At 39.0% G+C, this 17,501-nt stretch overlaps 1 protein-coding gene across 5 annotated transcripts in view; it reads left to right on the top strand.

Annotated features, from left to right (window-relative positions):
• CENPE (centromere protein E) overlaps nt 1-12,038 on the top strand; it is a 73,294-nt gene extending 61,256 nt beyond the window's left edge. For all 5 annotated transcript variants that reach the window (XM_081250225.1, XM_081250224.1, XM_081250223.1 and 2 more), the window contains 5 exons: nt 2,675-2,787; nt 4,227-4,324; nt 6,470-6,653; nt 8,283-8,569; nt 11,492-12,038. In XM_081250225.1, the coding sequence (XP_081106351.1) occupies nt 2,675-2,787; nt 4,227-4,324; nt 6,470-6,653; nt 8,283-8,569; nt 11,492-11,583 (774 nt within the window). In that variant the 3' untranslated portion in view covers nt 11,584-12,038. The remainder of the gene's footprint in view (nt 1-2,674; nt 2,788-4,226; nt 4,325-6,469; nt 6,654-8,282; nt 8,570-11,491) is intronic.
• Nucleotides 12,039-17,501: the final 5,463 nt, after the last annotated feature.

Genomic DNA, 17,501 nt, shown 5'->3' with positions numbered 1-17,501 from the left:
TGAAACTTGCCATTTCCTGTTTTGGAACCTAAATACTGTACATCCATCAGTTTTTCCCAAATTAATTGCTAAATTTGATGTAATTTAATTCATACTCCCAAAGGAATTCTTCTTCTGGTAGAACAAGGAAAGTTTCTTAACAGAATCCATCTAAAATATAGATGATAAATAGATCATGTTAACTAAAAATTATACTTTCAGTTTATTAGAAAAACTATTTAAGGTGATCGGTATGTCTTGAGTTCAGCTTCCATCACATGCCAAACGTCTGAAATATGGAATTCTTATTGTCTTTCATTTCTAAGGCAGTATTTCCAATTTTGATTTTTTTTTACGTAAGAATTATTTTAAACAATGTTATGTATGACTAATTTATTTCATTATATTGTGGTAAAAAGTTACTGTAACTTCTGCACTTGTAGAATATATTTAAAAAATTTTTTGATATCATAAATGGATAATTGTTTTTGGAGTTCTTTGAATTTTTAAAACACTATATAGACAAATAGATCAATGGAATAGAATAGAGGGCACAGAAATAGACCCACACAAATATAGTCAACTGATCTTTGACAAAAGAGCAAAGGCAATTCAGTGGTTCAGTGGAAAAGGATAATCTTATCAACTAATGGTGCTGGACCAATTGCACATTCACAAGCGAAAAAACAAGGCTTGACACAGACCTTACACATTTCACAAAAATTAACTCAATTGATCATAAACCTAATTATAAAACACAGAACTAGGAAACTCCTAGAAGATAAGATAGGAGAAAAACTAGCTGACCTTGGGTTTGGCAATGACTATTTTAGACACAACACCAAGAACACGATCCGTGAAAGAAAAAATTGATAAGTTGGACTTCATTTAAATTAAAAACATTAGCCCTGTGAAAGGCAAACCATAGATTGGGAGAAAAATGTTTGTAAAACATATCTGATAAGGGACTGTTATCCAGAATATACAAAGAACTCTTAAAACTAAATATAATAAGAGAACAAACAACCCGATTAAAAAACAGGCCACAAATCTGAATAGACACCCCACCAAAGAAGACAGACACATGGCAAATAAACATAAGAAAAGATGCTCAATATCATGTTATTACAGAATTGAAAATCAAAATGACAAGAATAACACTACATACCTATGGTATCTCAAAATACCGTAACAGCCAAAATTCAAAACACTGACAACACTTAATGCTGGTGAGGATGTGGAACAACAGGAACACTCAGTCATCATGGCAGAATGCAAATAGTACAGCTACTTCAGAGGAAAGTTTGGCAGTTTCTTAGGAAACTGACACCATTTCAGCCAGACACATGCCCAGGGAGTCCCTGATATCAGTGTCTGGTCCAGAAGGCCTGGGTATTGAACTGGTGCTCTGACTGAGCAAACAGTGGGTTCATCTGACCCAGGCATCAACCTCCTTAAGCTGAGCATCTGTCATTTTTAGAAGCTTTGCATCTTTTTAGTCTTTGCTAGTCATTGTGTGTGTACAGATGTTTTTATAGGTGTTGGAGTGGGAAAGCCTAGAGGAGTAGAGAGCTCTCTGGGTTCCTATTTAGATGGGTTTATTTTTGTATTCAATATCTAATAGTATTCCACTGTGTGGCTGTGGTACAGCAATAAAAAGAGCAATTTATTCAGCAGTAATAAGAAGTGAGCTCTCAAGCCACAGAAAGACATGGAGGAATCTTAAATGTGTATTGTTAATTAAAATAAACCAATCCGTAAAGGCTACATACTGGATGATTCCAGCCATATGACATTCTGGAAAAGGCAAAACTAGGGAAACAGTAAAAAGTTCAGTAATTGCTAACAGTTTAAGGGGAGGGAGGGAAGGATGGATAGGTGGAGTGCAGGGGGTTTTTAAGGCAGTGAAACTATTCTGTATGGTAGAGTAATGATGAACACACGTCATTATACAAGTGTTAAAACCCATAGAATATACAATACAAACAATAAACCCTAATGTAAACTATGAACTTTAGTTAATAGTAACGTATCAATATTGTCTCATCATTTGTAAAAAATATACCACATTAATATGTTATGTTATAACAGGAGAGTTGGGGCAGAGGGAGGGTACAGTTTATGGGAACTCTGTGTACTCTCTGCTCAATTTTTCCATAAGCCTAAAATTACTTTGAAAATGAAATCTATTCATTAAAAAAAAAGATTTATATATGGATTTTTTTTCTCTGAGTAGAAAGTAGATATATCACTGGATTGAACCATCTGACTACAAAATATCCTCAACAATGCTACATAATACTTTGTGCCTTAAATTCAGTTCTAGTTTGATATTTATATTGCTGTTCTGACATCTTTTTCTTTCATTTTCCTGATTAACCTTCATCTGCCCATTTCATTGTTTTCAACCTTTGTTTCATTTGTTTAGGTAGATTTTTTAATTGGGAAAAAAATTGTTCTAAGAAACTAAAGTTATATGTTCTCTAAGTACGTATTAGCTTCCAAGAGCTTCAAATTATACTTCACGTCATATATCTATTTGTTATTCATTTCAGTGTTAAAATCTGTGCCTTCCTTGCTTTTTTATATATTTGAAGATTGCTGTTTTAAAATGTTTCTACCAGATCAAGGCAGTTAACAACTCTTCAGAACTGCTCTAAAATTATTTTATTTTTCTTTTCTCTAAAAAATTTAGGACAAAGTTGCTTTAGGAGCTAAGCCCTATAAAGAAGAAATTGAAGAGCTCAAAACAAAGCTGGTGAAAATAGACCTAGAGAAGATGAAAAATGCCAAGGATTTTGAAAAGGAGTATGTCTTTGCCTTAATTGAACATTACTTTAAAAGCTTAAATTTCCTTTCAAAACTATATAAATTTCTTTGCATTAGTTAACTTTTTTAAATATATGAAAATATTGTTATTGCTTTTTAAAAAAATAAATACAAACATTCACAGATTTTAAATCTATTAAATTCTCATTACATATGCAAAATTTTTTAAATAAGCACAATTCTGATTACTAACACACTATGTCTTTGGAAGCTTCTTGCTCAATCATATTTAAATAGCTTTAAAATATCCTTTTTATGCTTGAAAGTAAATGTTAAGAACCTGTGGTGTATTTAGCAGTTTGACTAAGGTCTCTGTTGGTTCTCTTAATTTTATTTGTTCTTCCCATTGTGTTTTTATGAAAAAGTTGTAATTCCTTTTAAATTATAATACCTAATACCCAAGAGCATATCCTCTTTTTACTGATTTATTTATATATAGTACTATATACGTAATAGCATGCCTCAAGTTCTTTGTGGTATAGCATAATGAAAAGAACATTAGCCAGTGTCAGGGAAACTAAATTAGAAATATGTTGCCTCTAATGAATATATCACCTTACGCAAGCTGTTTAATCTCTCTGGGCCTCTCATTCATAATCAATAAAAGGATAGGTTTATATTAAAGGATTTCTTAAGATCCCTTCTGGCTCCTAACACTTTTAATTCTTCCTATAAATCTTTAATAAATATTTAATGATGATATCTAATTTTGCCTAAAATGTAGCACTCTGAATCTTCATTCATTCTAACCAGGCCTCCGGTGATAAGAAGTGAAACTTAGGTCTATTAAGATCTTCATTATAAAAAGCAATTTTACTTATAGAATTGAATCAGCAGATACTGTCAGCCTCTAAGAAAAGCAGAGTATCATTGCTGATTTATCATTGCTGATTAATGCTTAAGCAAACAGTTCACAAAATGTCTCTACCAGGGAACAATGAGTAGAATTTGACCTTTGACTGTATCACCTTAGACCAGAGCTGCAGCCAGGGTTTGCTTTCCTGACAATGTAGAAAGGAAGCTGCTTTTTGCTTTCATGCTCTGGTAATTGTTGTACCTTCAAGGTATTTCTAGGACCTCATGGTAACAGACCAATTATTTATTTTATGGTGCCCCCAGATATAATTTTACACAATATCCGGTTAATAGCTATTGGGCTTCCAGAAATTTAAAAAGAATTGGTTTCTCAATGTTAAAAAAAAATTGCTGCTGCAACCAAACAGAATACTTCCAATTTAGTGGTGTTATAGCTGTGAGGTGCATGATACCAGGAGGGTATCATGAGGGCTCATCTACTGCTACCAGGACATTGTGTTTACGTGATGTGTCGTCTTAGAAAATTCTTGACAGCAGTTGTGTTTATTCCTTCTTTAAAAATTAGTTTCTGGGCTTTTACATATTTCTCTTGTTCTTAATAGAATCGCTTCGACAAAAGCCACTGTGGAATATCAAAAAGAAGTTATAAGGCTGTTGAGAGAAAATCTTAGAAGAAATCAACAGGCCCAAGATACCTCAAGTAAGTAGAAAATGCTGATATTTCCCGATCTTTCCATTTTACTTCAATACACTTACATATTTTGAAGACTGCTATTATAGGTATAATAGTCAAAAATAAAGCTAAGTTAATCACTGATTTAGAAAGAATTTTTTATTTTTTTGGCTGTGTTGGGTCTTCGTTGCTGCATGCCGGTTTTTCTCTGGTTGCAGTGCGTGGGCTACTCATTGCGGTGGTTTCTGTTGTTGTGGAGCATGGGCTCTAGGCGCACGGGCTTCAGTAGTTGTGACACGTGGGCTCAGTAGCTGTGGTTAACAGGCTCTAGAGCGCAGGCTCAGTAGTTGTGGTGCACAGGCTTAGTTGCTCTGTGGCATGTGGGATCTTCCCAGACCAGGTCTCGAACCCATGTCCCCTGCATTGGCAGGTGGATTCTTAACCACTGTGCCACCAGGGAAGCCCCAAGAAAAGACTATTTTTAAAATGAATTCATTGGGCTCATTTTTATCCTGTGACATCTCTTTAGTTTACTGTAATCTTAACTGTCTATCCATTATAGATTTTTAGAAAATACAAATTTTACTTTTGCCTAATCAGATCTTCACCTATTAGTGAAGATATCTTCAGCACTGTAAAAGAATGACTTAACTATCAGGGTAGAAGTACACTTCCCAATAAAAATACAAGCACATGTCTTAATAGATTGTAACCATGTGCACAGTAAAAATATTATCAGTTCACAGTAAAAATAACTAGATATTATCCTACTTGTTCTTAATACTGAAAACATAGAGTTGATGCATACTTGCAAACTTTTTGAAATTTATCTTAGGAACAGTCTTCAAGTTTAATGATCAAATTTCTGCATATATATCTCTCAAACTATACCTTTTTCTGTATTTCTATCTCTTATATTTCATTTGAAAAGAGAAAATGCTGAACAGTACTTGGGGCAGCTTTGTATAGTAAGACAAGCATTGAACTAGCAGTCAGGGACAGGCCTCTGAACTGATTGCCCTCACTTAAGGGCTATGTGAAATCCTGAAGACAGTGTATATAATAAGGATCAAACTAAAAGTGGTGTGTGCATGCACACTGAAAATTCTAAAGGTCAAGCAAATGTAAGATGATATTTGTGTGTATTATTGTCCACTCATTTAAAAAAAAGAATTAGAGATAGTGTTAAAGATGATCACAGCTCCTATCTGGAAAACTTCAAGGGATAAAAATAGAACTGAGGGGCTTCCCTGGTGGCGCAGTGGTTGAGAGTCCGCCTGCCGATGCAGGGGACACGGGTTCGTGCCCCGGTCCGGGAAGATCCCACATGCCGCGGGGCAGCTGGGCCTGTGAGCCATGGCCGCTGAGCCTGCACGTCCGGAGGCTGTGCTCTGCAACGGGAGAAGCCACAACAGTGAGAGGCCCACATACCAAAAAAAAAAAAAAATTAGAACTGAGGATTCCTTGTTGTTACAGAAGGGTCAGGATAATTACTCTTGATTTGTAAGTGACTTTCAGGTACATATTGTCCCTGAATTCAGAATAATTCAAAAGGAAATGGACATTGAGTATCTTCCCCACACACACCTTACCCCCCTTTTATAAATCGTCAGTGACCCAGTGGATTATTCTATTTCATAAGCACCTCACATTTGTATGCAGTTTTATCTAAAATTTACAGAACAGTTCCTTACATTACTTTTACACACACAGTGTAGAATACTTAATAATATATGCTCTAATATCATTCTAAGGTTTATCTTGTGAACAGGTATGTGTTGAATACTTGTGATGCACTGAATGACGGGGGTGAACCCCACACACACTGTAGGAAGAAGCCCGCCAGGTGATTCTACTGCTATAGAAAGATAGATCAATGGAGGACAGCTCTGGGGAGGATTGTTACTAGTACAGTGATGGTGAATGATCTCAGCAGGATTATGAGAGTGGAATTGGTGGGTGGGGAGAAGCAGGAGGATTCGAGAGCTGTTTAGAATTGATGAGCAAATAGCCGTGTGAGGTTAAGGGAGAAGGAGGTGGGCAAGGATGACTTCCAGGGAGATGGTGGTGTACTGGTTTTTATAGTGACTTACTACCTTTCATAATGTTTTCTTTGTTTCTTTATTTGGAACTACTAAAATTATCACCTGTCTGTATTTTTGCCTCCCACAGTGGTATCAGAACATGCTGATCCTCAGCCTTCAAATAAACCCTTCACCTGTGGAGGTGGCAGTGGCATTGTACAAAGCACGAAAGCTCTTATCCTGAAGAGTGAGCATATACGGCTGGAAAAGGAAGTTTCCAAATTAAAGCAGCAAAATGAACAGCTAATAAAGCAAAAGAATGAGCTGTTAAGGTAAGATCTGCTCACACGATATAGAAATTATACTTACGTGTCGGGTAGGATGATATAGACACATACATAAATAGTTTTTGCAGTTGGCAATCCTTCACACATACGGAGAAAGTAATTTTTAAGTTTCATAAAATATGTCTTTTTTAAAAGGCATAAGAATATGGTAGCACCATTCCAGATGTTGGCTATCTGTCAACTGACCTATTTTTAACTAAGCCAAGAACTAGGAAGTAAAGAAAGATCTTTGAGGGAACAGCTTAAATATACCACAGGTCCATATACCCAAGTCAATGAGGCTCTTACTCAAGGAGGAACCCCTTAGGTCCATTATCGTAGTCTACTTAGTTTTACTTTCAAAACAGTTCTGACAAATTTAATTATTTGGCTTCTACCAAAGACTAGAATCTTGTGCTAACCTCTACCAATGAGACGAGGAAAAGAATAGGCATTAAACAAACAATTCCACAAATAACTAATCCTTTGTAATGAGTGCTATCAAGCAAACAGCAACAACAAAAAATAGGACATTATGAAAGGGTATATCACAGAGGGATCAAACCTTATCTAGGTATGGGGAGGGGTGGTGATCAAGAGACTGATCTTTAAGACTGGATGTGAAAAATGATTAGAAATTAGGCCAGGTGAAAGGAGAGGTGGGTAAGCCTTCTAGGCTGAGGGAACAGCATGTGCACAGGCTTTGAGTCAGGAAGAGTGACCAGCTGGTGGAACTGAAAGACATCCACTGTGGCCAGGGCATAGAGACTGAGACAGTGAGGTGCAAGATGAGATGCCAGAGGTAACTGGTCCAGGTTACACAGGCCCCAAAGGTCATTGGGAGGACGTTTGGGCGGTATCCCAAAGGTAATGGAAGGATTAACTCCACTGGAGGATTTTACGCCAAGGCCTGCTGAGATCAGATAGCATCACCATATAGGAGGCCCCAGTTTAGGAATCTGTTTCTTATTGTCCAAAGCAAAAGATAACTTTGGCATATGGACTGGAATGGTGCCGATGCAGACAAAAATAAGGAGAAGAATTTGAGAAGTAAGTATGAGGTTGTATCAACAGACTTGGCTCACAGAGGAGAGAAGGGCCCCTAGGATGGTTGCCCAGGGTTCTCTCTGGAGAAACTGGGTACATGCTGGTGGCATTTCCTATGAGAAGCAAGACTGTAACTAATCCAGAAAAGCACCGTGAATTATTTCTTTTAAAATAACAAAGGTCCATTAGAATCATCTACCCAGACTGATTTATCGAATTATGGCCACAAATTATCAACAGATAAACCTCTGGACGATATCACTGATTTGTTTAAAAACCTGATGTCATGCTCTGAGCTTTCTTTTCAAAACTCCATGATTACGGAGGTTTATTACAATTACTTAAATTATACTGACCTCATTTCATTTTCTGCACTGTGGAAACAGGCCAAACAGGAAGCATTAGGTTGAAACTTAACTATAAATATGATAAAATGGTAAATTATAGGTTATGTATATTTTGCCACAATTTAAAGCAGTTTTTTTTTAGCTTAAACGTGAGTACGTTGCAGGAATTGCAGTCTTATGGTCTCCTTTTTTCTCCACCTCCACCCCCACCCCCGCCCCGCCCTGACCCCTCACATTTAAGCAATAATCATCATCTTTCCAATGAGGTCAAAACGTGGAAGGAGAGAACCCTTAAAAGAGAGGCTCACAAAGAAGTAACTTGTGAGAATTCTCCAAAGTCTCCTAAAGTGACTGGAACAGCCTCTAAAAAGAGACAACATATGTCATCTCAGTGCAAGGAACGGAATTTACAAGATCCTGTGCCAAAGGAATCGCCAAAATCTTGGTTTTTTGATAGCCGATCAAAGTCTTTGCCAGTACCTCCTCCAGTTCACTATTTTGATAACTCAAATTTAGGCCTTTGCCCAGGTAGGTAAATATACTGGTTGCTTGGAAATGGGGCGGGGACGGGGGGCGGATAACGGTTGGAACCTCTCTTTAATATGTGGTCCCCACAGGGCAAGTGTAGACAGGAGAGGATGTCGTTGATCGGGCTCACAGAGCACAGACTTCATTGCTGTTTCTGTGGGAGAAAGTTTCTCCAAAGCACAGCTCTGAAGTGCAGTTGTCACTTTTTACCCCACGTGAAGCCTTTTTTTTTTTTCTTTCCTTTGGTATGTAAAAATTCTACTTGTGAGTCATTGCTTAGCAAATCAAATCTGAAAATATTTCCTTAGAAATGCAGGAAAACAATCCCAAGTGAAGTTTGCCTCTTAAACCCTCAGCTTTTCCCTAGAATGGACAAGCAACTCTCCCAAGGCCATAAAGATACTACCTTACAAACAAAACCAGTTTTACTGAAAAAGACTTTCTTATCAATTCAATGGGCCAGTATTTCCAATAGTATTATATTCATTTTACACAAGCCAGATCATAGACTTGTATCATTTACTTATTCATTTAATCAACAGGATTTTTAATTTCAACTCTGTGTCACTTATTAGACCCTAGTGGTACATTAATAAGCAAAACCAGATATGGCCCCTGCCTTCTTAGAGCTTACAGTCTAACAGGTATAGACAGTAATCAAGTAACAAAAAAAAGTAAAATTCTAGAGTGCAAAAGGCTATGAGACTTATAATAGGTTGTTGTTTTTTAAATATTACAGAAGTCTTCCTTGAGAAAGGGAACTGAGATCTAGGAGGTTAATGTGAGTTAGCTTAACAAAGAGGGGAGGGAAAAGCGTTTCAGGCATATGGAACAGTGACAGCCGCCATCGGGGTAGGAGGGACCACAGTCAGGGGAAGGATTGAAAGAAATATGCTGTGGCCAGAGCACAAGGAACACAGGCTTCTGTGGATGTAGTCAGTGAAGCCAAAGGGAGAGCTCAGAGCCAGACATGCAGGACTTTGTAGATAGTGTAAAGGAATTTAAACTTGATCCTGTAGGCATATAGAGGAAGCCGTTGGAAGACTTTAAACAATAGCAGGGGAACGTGATGACTTGTAAATTTTGAAAACATTATCTCAGATGTTAGGTAACCAACAAATCATAGGAGCAAGAGTTTGACAGTTGCCTGGGCAAGGGTGACAGCATGCACCTGGGCAGGTGCAATGGGGATGGAGAGACGTGGACAAATGGGAGAGATTTGGGGGCAAAATGAGCAGTGCTAGGTGCCTGATCGGATGGACTGGGATGGAGTCAGGGATCGCCCCCAGCTCTGCGGAGGTGCTATACACAGAGGTGGGGAACATGTCAGGAGAAGCTCTGTTAATATGGCGTTTCTCAGTCTTTCTCACCACATAGCATTTATCGTGTGCCCACGTGTGTATGGCCACAGCCCTTTGTGACAGTGTAGTTATGCACTTGTAGAAACCTAAAGCAACAAAACTGTACATTAAGAGAGGCAGCTGCCAGAGATCATTTAAAGCTCTGAGCAAAGGTTACCGGGGTTTATGAGAACTCTACTTTGTGACAAAGAAGGAATCAGTCCGTTCTCATCAACTACATGTCAAAATTGGATCACGTCAGCACTCTGACAGTGCTGTTAGAGATATACGAAGGAGCAACGCAATTTGGAAAAAATTTTGAACTATTCACTTCATTGAACAGTATGTAACAAACATTTGAGGACCTTCCATTAGCTAACACTTCTGTGGAACTTTTGCTGTATACACACACACACACACAATTTTAGAAGGGTCTATTCAAACACTGATAAAGTTTTATAATCACCTTTTGATTTTTATCTGACAGTGCCAAAGGCACATGCATAATATGAAGTAATCCAACCTCAAATAAAAATGCTTAAGTCTTTTTATCAATACATGGATCTCTCTGGTACAATTTTTTTTTTTTTTTTTTTTTGCTGTATGCGGGCCTCTCACTGCTGCGGCCTCTCCCGTTGCGGAGCACAGGCTCCGGACGCACAGGCTCAGCAGCCATGGCTCACGGGCCCAGCCGCTCCGTGGCATGTGGGATCTTCCCGGACCGGGGCACGAACCCGTGTCCCCTGCATCGGCAGGCGGACTCCCAACCACTGCGCCACCAGGGAAGCCCTGGTACAATTTTTAAGTAAAATAAAAGAGTAGTCTGGAGGGATATATAAATCAAAAACTGACCAATTCAGAATTAAAGGACATAGTCTCAGCTTGAATTAGTAAAATATCAGTCTCAAAAATTTTTAATTATAAAAGGAAATTTATATTATCTCAACACCTAAGATAATTTCCAAGACCAGTTATTCTAGATTTACTTTCATGAATATAATAATTTGAAAATAAATATTGTTTATAAACAAATAGATGCAGTTGAATTGCTTTTTAAAGGCTCAAAGAAAACTTTTTATAGATGGCTAAATATTCTCTAAAATACATAGTATTTGTACAGCTCACCATTTTTTTTCCCCTAAAAATAGGACTAGAGAAAATCTGAGTTAATCTGTGTTTGGTTCACTTTGAATCTCAAATTGATGAATTCCAAATAAGACTTTATTACTTCTTGGTTTTATGTACAATATGGTTTTTCTAACAATTCATCTTATGAGAAAATGGGGAATAAACTTCTTCAACTCTGAAACTAACACACTATTGTGAAGCAATCATACTCCAATAAAGATCTATTAAAAAAAAAAACTTCAACTCTGCTGAAGTGAAATATAGTTTTTTAACAAGCAAAATAATGAACCATGTTTAAGTGCTGTGTTTCATTCTTCTTACATCTCTTCTTATATCTCTACTCCAAACATCCTTTTCACTTTAGTTGTATTTGGGATTTGTGTATGTTTTTACTAAGATTACTTTTGTTGTTGATTTTTTTTCCTTTTTTTTTTTTTTTTTTTCCTATCATAAGAACAAATTGCTGGAGCAGAGACTGTGGATCCCCAGCCAGGTCCTTGGCATGCCTCCTCTGGAAAAGATGTGCCCGAGTGCAAGACTCAGTAGATTCCTCTCTGTCACTTTTCTGGGGGCCCAGCGTTCCATGTTTGAAAATGCCTGTGTTTATCCCTGGCAATGATGTCACAGTCCAACTTAATTTCAGTTCAGTTTTCACTTTGCCGGTAGAATTGGAAGGTGAAGGAACGGGATTCATTCCCGTTATTTAGAATGGTGATAGCAATACCTTCTTCTTGAATGTGGTAATCCTTTAGAAGTTGAATAGTTTTATTTATTTATATGTTTTGTAAAGAATAAACATTATTGAAGGAAATTTCCAATCTTTCCATGTATACATAAAATGTATACTTTTTCATTAATGTAAAGTTATCCACATGTGACGTAGAGAACCCCAAAGCATGATTCATAAATTAATATGAAATATCATTTAATTAACAAAATTACAGACTCGCTTTTTAGTACCTTGGACATTCAATAAACGTTTGCTTAGTTCTGAATGACAGCACCATGTATTATTAACTGATGGTTTCTCGGTGGGGTACTCAGGGTATATTTGGCTCTCTTCTTGTTTGTTGACTTTCAGAATTCTGCTGTAAAAATACACACATGCGTTCCACACTTAGGTTGTTATTAAGGAATAGCAAGTAATATGACCTCTTCATTTTCTAGTTTTAATCTTCCTTTTGCTGTAACAAGCTACAAAAGTTGTTTCTCACTTTTCAGTGTTTTACCAACTACCCCACTCCCTATGCAAGCACCCTAAATTGGTTGGTTTGTTATTAGACTTTGTACTCGATTGCACATTTATTCCCAACTGGAAGAACCACATAGATTTATTTTACCCTTTCACTTTAGACATGGGGAAACAGCAACCAGAGTTTCCATCAAAGTTTTCTAAACCTGGGGTCCCCACAGATATGTAAGGCATTCTAAGGTGGACTTCATGTAGGCTGTAAAACCTCTGAAATTTAATGTTAACTTTTGTGTGTGGATTCATTTTTCTAGGGTACTAAGGTCCATACTTGCTTTTATCATACTCCCAGAGGGGTCTCTGACCCTACAAGAGGTTATGAACTACGTTTTCGAGAGTATTTGATATTTTATAGCATATAACTTTGAAAAACCACATAGAACAGCAAGATGCTTAAGGTTCAGAACAGAGTTAGTGATTTCAAGGCATTCTTGGCTCTTTGGTAAGAATATTTATTTAAAGGAAGAGATTATGAATTGCATCATAGCCATCATTCTAAAGTCTGGATTGGATATTTTCCCTTACCTTAACATACTGTCACAGGGGTTCACTAGGGCTGAGGGGAAAGTGTCCCCTCCTATAATCTTCTCCCCTGGGCCTGTTTCTCCTTTTCACCCTTACGCAAACAGAACACTATAACAGCACTGCAGGTTTGATTCTTGACGATGTCTAGTAGGTACGTTCACTTGAATAATAAAACTAGTTTAAAGGCCATTAAAAATATAATCAGTCATCAGGTTTCCAGTCTAGCAGAATGTTGCTTAACTCTCTGAATTTGGATGTTAATTTCCTTCCTTGGATTTGGGAAATTTGGGGCCATTATTGATTTCTTCAAATCAGCTCTTTGTCCCCGTCTCTCTTCTTCTGGTCTACTTGCTGGTGTCCCATAAGCACCTTAGGCTCTCTTCACTTTTTTCTTTCTTTTTGTTTCTCTGACTGCATAATTTCAAAAGACCTGTCTTCCACTTTGTTGATTCTTCTGCTTGATCAAGTCTGCTGTTGAACCCCTCTTGTGAATTTTTCAATTTGGTTATTATATTCTTCAGTGCCAGAATTTGTTTGGTTCTTTTTTATAGTTTCTATTTATTTGTTAATATTTTCATTTTGCTCATGCATCATTTTCCTGATTTCATTTAGTTCTCTGCATTCTCTTGTAGATCACTGAGCTCGTTTAAAACTATTATTTTTAATTCCTTGGTAGGTAATTCTTAGATTGCCATTTTTTGGAGTTGGTTTCTGGAGATTTATTTCGTTCCTTTGAATGGGCCATGTTTCTTTGTGTGCCTTCTGACTTTTTTTTTTTTTTTTTTTTTTGCGGTACTCGGGCCTCTCACTGTTGTGGCCTCTCCCGTTGCGGAGCACAGGCTCCAGACGCGCAGGCTCAGTGGCCATGGCTCACGGGCCCAGCCGCTCCGCGGCATGTGGGATCTTCGTGGACCGGGGCACGAACCCGTGTCCCCTGCATCGGCAGGCGGACTCTCAACCGCCATGCCACCAGGGAAGCCCATGCCTTCTGACTTTTTGCTGGGTTTTATGCATTTGTAAAAAACAGCCACCTCTTCTAGCTTCGTACAGGGGAGCACCATCGGTGAGCTCATTTATAGATGCTGGGGTCCTCTGAAACCTTTTGGTGGGATTGCAACTTCTCTGGGCTTGTGTGTGTGATTTGCCAACTCCAGAGGGTTGCCAGTGCCTTTTTCAGGAGCTCATAACCTCTTCCTTCTTCTGGTGTCTGTCTGCAGTACTGCAGGTTCTTTGTTGCTACAACAGGAAGCCACCCCACTGCCCATTTTTCTCATTGGCCCCCAGGCAGCCAAAGTACATCAGCACCCCAAGTCAGGCGAAACACAAACCAGTCCCTTGTGCAGCTATCCAAAAAGCTGGAAAACCAGACACACACTCTACTCTTCTTCCTCCCTCTCAAGGATGAAGCTTCGAGCTGGGCACGTTGTCCTGATTGTGCAGAGCCACGCCAGCCTCTGATGGCACGGCAGGCTCTCTGGTGCCAAACCATGCCGGTTCCATCAGCACTCCAAGTAGGGGAGCGTGACCAGTCACTCAAGCAGCCCTCAAAAGGCTGGAACTTTGGCTGAATCTTCCACTCTCCTCTTTCCCCCTAGTCCCCATGATGGGGAAACTGAGCCAGGGGCTAAGCTGTACTAGCCTGGGAGAGGGGTAGTAGCAGAAAACGGCTCTTCTCACCCGCTTCAGTGTGGCTGTCCTCAGCTTTGCTCTCACCCAGGGTACTTCAATTTCTTAATGGGCTTCTGAATTTCTCACAAAAGTATTTCGGTCCATATATGGTTGTTAAGTCGGTGTCTGTCGGGGAAAGAGAGCTGGCACTTCTGTTCCTCCATCAATGCTGGAATGTTGCTAACCTCTAATGATCTGAGTTTCAATATTGTGATGAGTGTCTGTGAAGGAATGGTAGTGAAAATCAACAATGGAAACTTGCAAGAAGGTTAAAAAGCAGTAATATGGTCAGACAATACTAAAATGATCTGAGAAGCAAAATTAGGACCAGAGAAGACAAAATATATTTACTGTTCATAAGAAACATGTTCTTGAGCCTGGGAGAATTATGACTGAGAGCCTACCATTCATATTCAGTGAATATTAAAAGACCATCTACTATGAACTCATTGGTCTAGGCACCAAAAGGTACTTTGGGTTTTTTTTTTAATTTTTAAAGGGTAATATTTGCTATCTATTATAACTGAATTTGTAATAATCATTAAGTGCAAATGTAACATTGTACTGATCGTTTTACATGCCGAGTCCTTCCTTACAACATCCCTGAGGTAAGTGCTATGACTATTTTAAAGATGAGAAAACTGAGATTTATAGTTAAGTGACTTAGCTAGTGAGGGAAAGATGTGGGACTTACCTTTATCCTTCTGACTTCACAGTCTTTTCTGAGCCACTGTGACTATTATAAATACACGTAGCAAAAAAGTGATCGAAAGAAGTTTATTTTTCTCACATAACAAATCCAGAGGAGTTAGTCTAGGGCTGTTGTCTTGAAGCTGTCTTCAAGGAACCAGGTCCCTTCTCTCACCCTGCTGTCTTTATGCGTCTGACCTCACACCAAGTCACAACATGGCTGCCATGTCCCTACACATCATAGATGCATTCCAGGAGAAAAGAAGGGAAGGAGCAAAAGTCAAAAGCCTTTCAGAGAGGCATCATCTTTTTATCCAAGAAGGAAGCCCTCAGAAATTGCAGCCTATGTTTCATTGGCCAGCTCTAGTAGCAAAGAAGGCTAGGAATTTGATACTTGTTTTCCAGCCTTTACAAAGTAAAAGGCAGGGGAAGTCAGTTGGGTGGGTGTTGAGTGAGCCCTACTTAAATAGCACATGCACAAAATAGCCTAAACAGTCTCGGCTCAGTTACACACCTGATAAAGTGATGAGATACTAAGCCTCTAGAGAGGGCTCACAGGATCTAGTCCATTCTTTTTGATCTGATATTTCTGTTCTCTTCAGCCAAACCTGATTTTTTGCTCTTACCCAACAATGCACTTTGAAGTTCCCCAGACTCAACCCCCTCAGTGTACTCAGGATGCCTGCATTCTGCCACTAAGTATATATTAGTGTTAGAATAGACTGCGTGTGCCAAAATAACTGTACCTATACCTTAAAAAGCACAAGAGAATTTTTATTTCCCTCCCTCTGAACTATCTAGGTCAGGGTCCAGGAAGGAAGGCTCCAGTATCTTCAATGAGCTGCATTCCTTCTATTTTGTTGCTAACTTCCACATGCAATTCCTGGCTCGTTCAATCTTTGAGTGCTCCCAGAGCAGCACATAGTAGGTGCTAATAAAAGAGAAGGACTTCGGTTAAATTAGTGAAGGAAATGATTTCAACATTCTAAGTAAGATGCTTTTCTACCTTTCACCTTCTACGTAATTGGAGTTAACAGGTCTACCTCAGCTCCACTAGATGGCAGCACATTACATATAAAGTATGTGGATGTGCGAATCATTTTCTAAAAACTGGAGGAACCTGAACTACAAATCCCAACATGCATTAGGCATCTGACCTGCTTTTGCACAAAGGTCTTAAGTTTGTTGCCCGCGCAGTTCTGGAGGACGCCGCTGTAAAGTAAGATTTCCCAATATATTTTATTTTTTTTAATAGATTTCTTTATTAATTTATTTATTTTTGGCAGCGTTGGGCTGCCCGCGGGCTTTCTTTAGTTGCAGCCAGCGGGGGCTGCTCTTCGTTGTGGTGCGCGGGCTTCTCATTGCGGCGGCCTCTCTTGTTGCGGAGCACGGGCTCTAGGCGCGCGGGCTTCAATAGCGGTGGCGTGTGGGCTCAGTAGTTGTGGCTCGTGGGCTCTAGAGCTCAAGCTAAGTAGTTGTGGCACACGGGCTTAGTTGCTCCGCGGCATGTGGGATTTTCCTGGACCAAGGCTCGAACCCATGTTCTGTGCATTGGCAGGCGGATTCTTAACCACTGCGCCACCAGGGAAGCCCTCCCAGTACATTTTAAATGAAACTTTGGCCAGGGAAAAGGAGAGGTTTTCTTTTCAGATGTTAGTTTTGCACATTACCTTTTTTCAGGATTAAGCTTAGCAGTTAGTTCAGGATAAGGATTGGTTTTTAACAAGTTTGAAACTCTGGTAGGTTTTTCAAAATAGCCAAAGGAGAGGATTTTACAGTGTCAAAGTCGACATTGTTTTCCTGGCTCATGAAGAAAGAGTTCCTGAAAATGCTCTGTGTCTCTGCTAATCAAAAATTAACACTTTGAAGGAATTCCCTGGTGGTCCAGTGGTTAGGACTTGGTGCTTTCACTCCTGGGGCCCGGGTTCAATCCCTGGTGGGGGAAATAAGAACACATAAGGCCTACGGCGCGGCAAAAAAAAAAAAATTAACACTTTGATTCCAATATTTAGAGTAAGAAATCCATCATGTCTGGTTTTCACGTTGAATTTATTGAAAGTTGCCTCATTTCACCATTTCAGCCCGTTTGCACTCATTTTTCCAAACAAATCCGTTTTAATATAATCGTGCAGTTATGTCTAGTAGTAAGGCTTTGGTTCGAAAATCTGGTCCCAGAAAATAGGGAGGACAGCTTGGGGGAGGTTTTCATAGTGAGCAAAACAGCTGCCCTGTGCTTCAGCAGTTGTTTAGTAAGTGCTTCTGTGGGTGTCAAAGCCTCCTAGGGAAACATTTGCAATGTGCTTTCACAGTGCCATGGGCCAGAAGTCACTAA

The sequence above is a fragment of the Mesoplodon bidens genome, assembly GCF_964165515.1.
Source record: "Mesoplodon bidens genome assembly, chromosome: 1".
In the NCBI taxonomy this organism is placed as follows: Eukaryota; Metazoa; Chordata; class Mammalia; order Artiodactyla; family Ziphiidae; genus Mesoplodon; species Mesoplodon bidens.
The sequence above is the reverse complement of the archived record's forward strand: the minus strand, read 5'-3'. Positions and strand labels throughout refer to the sequence as shown.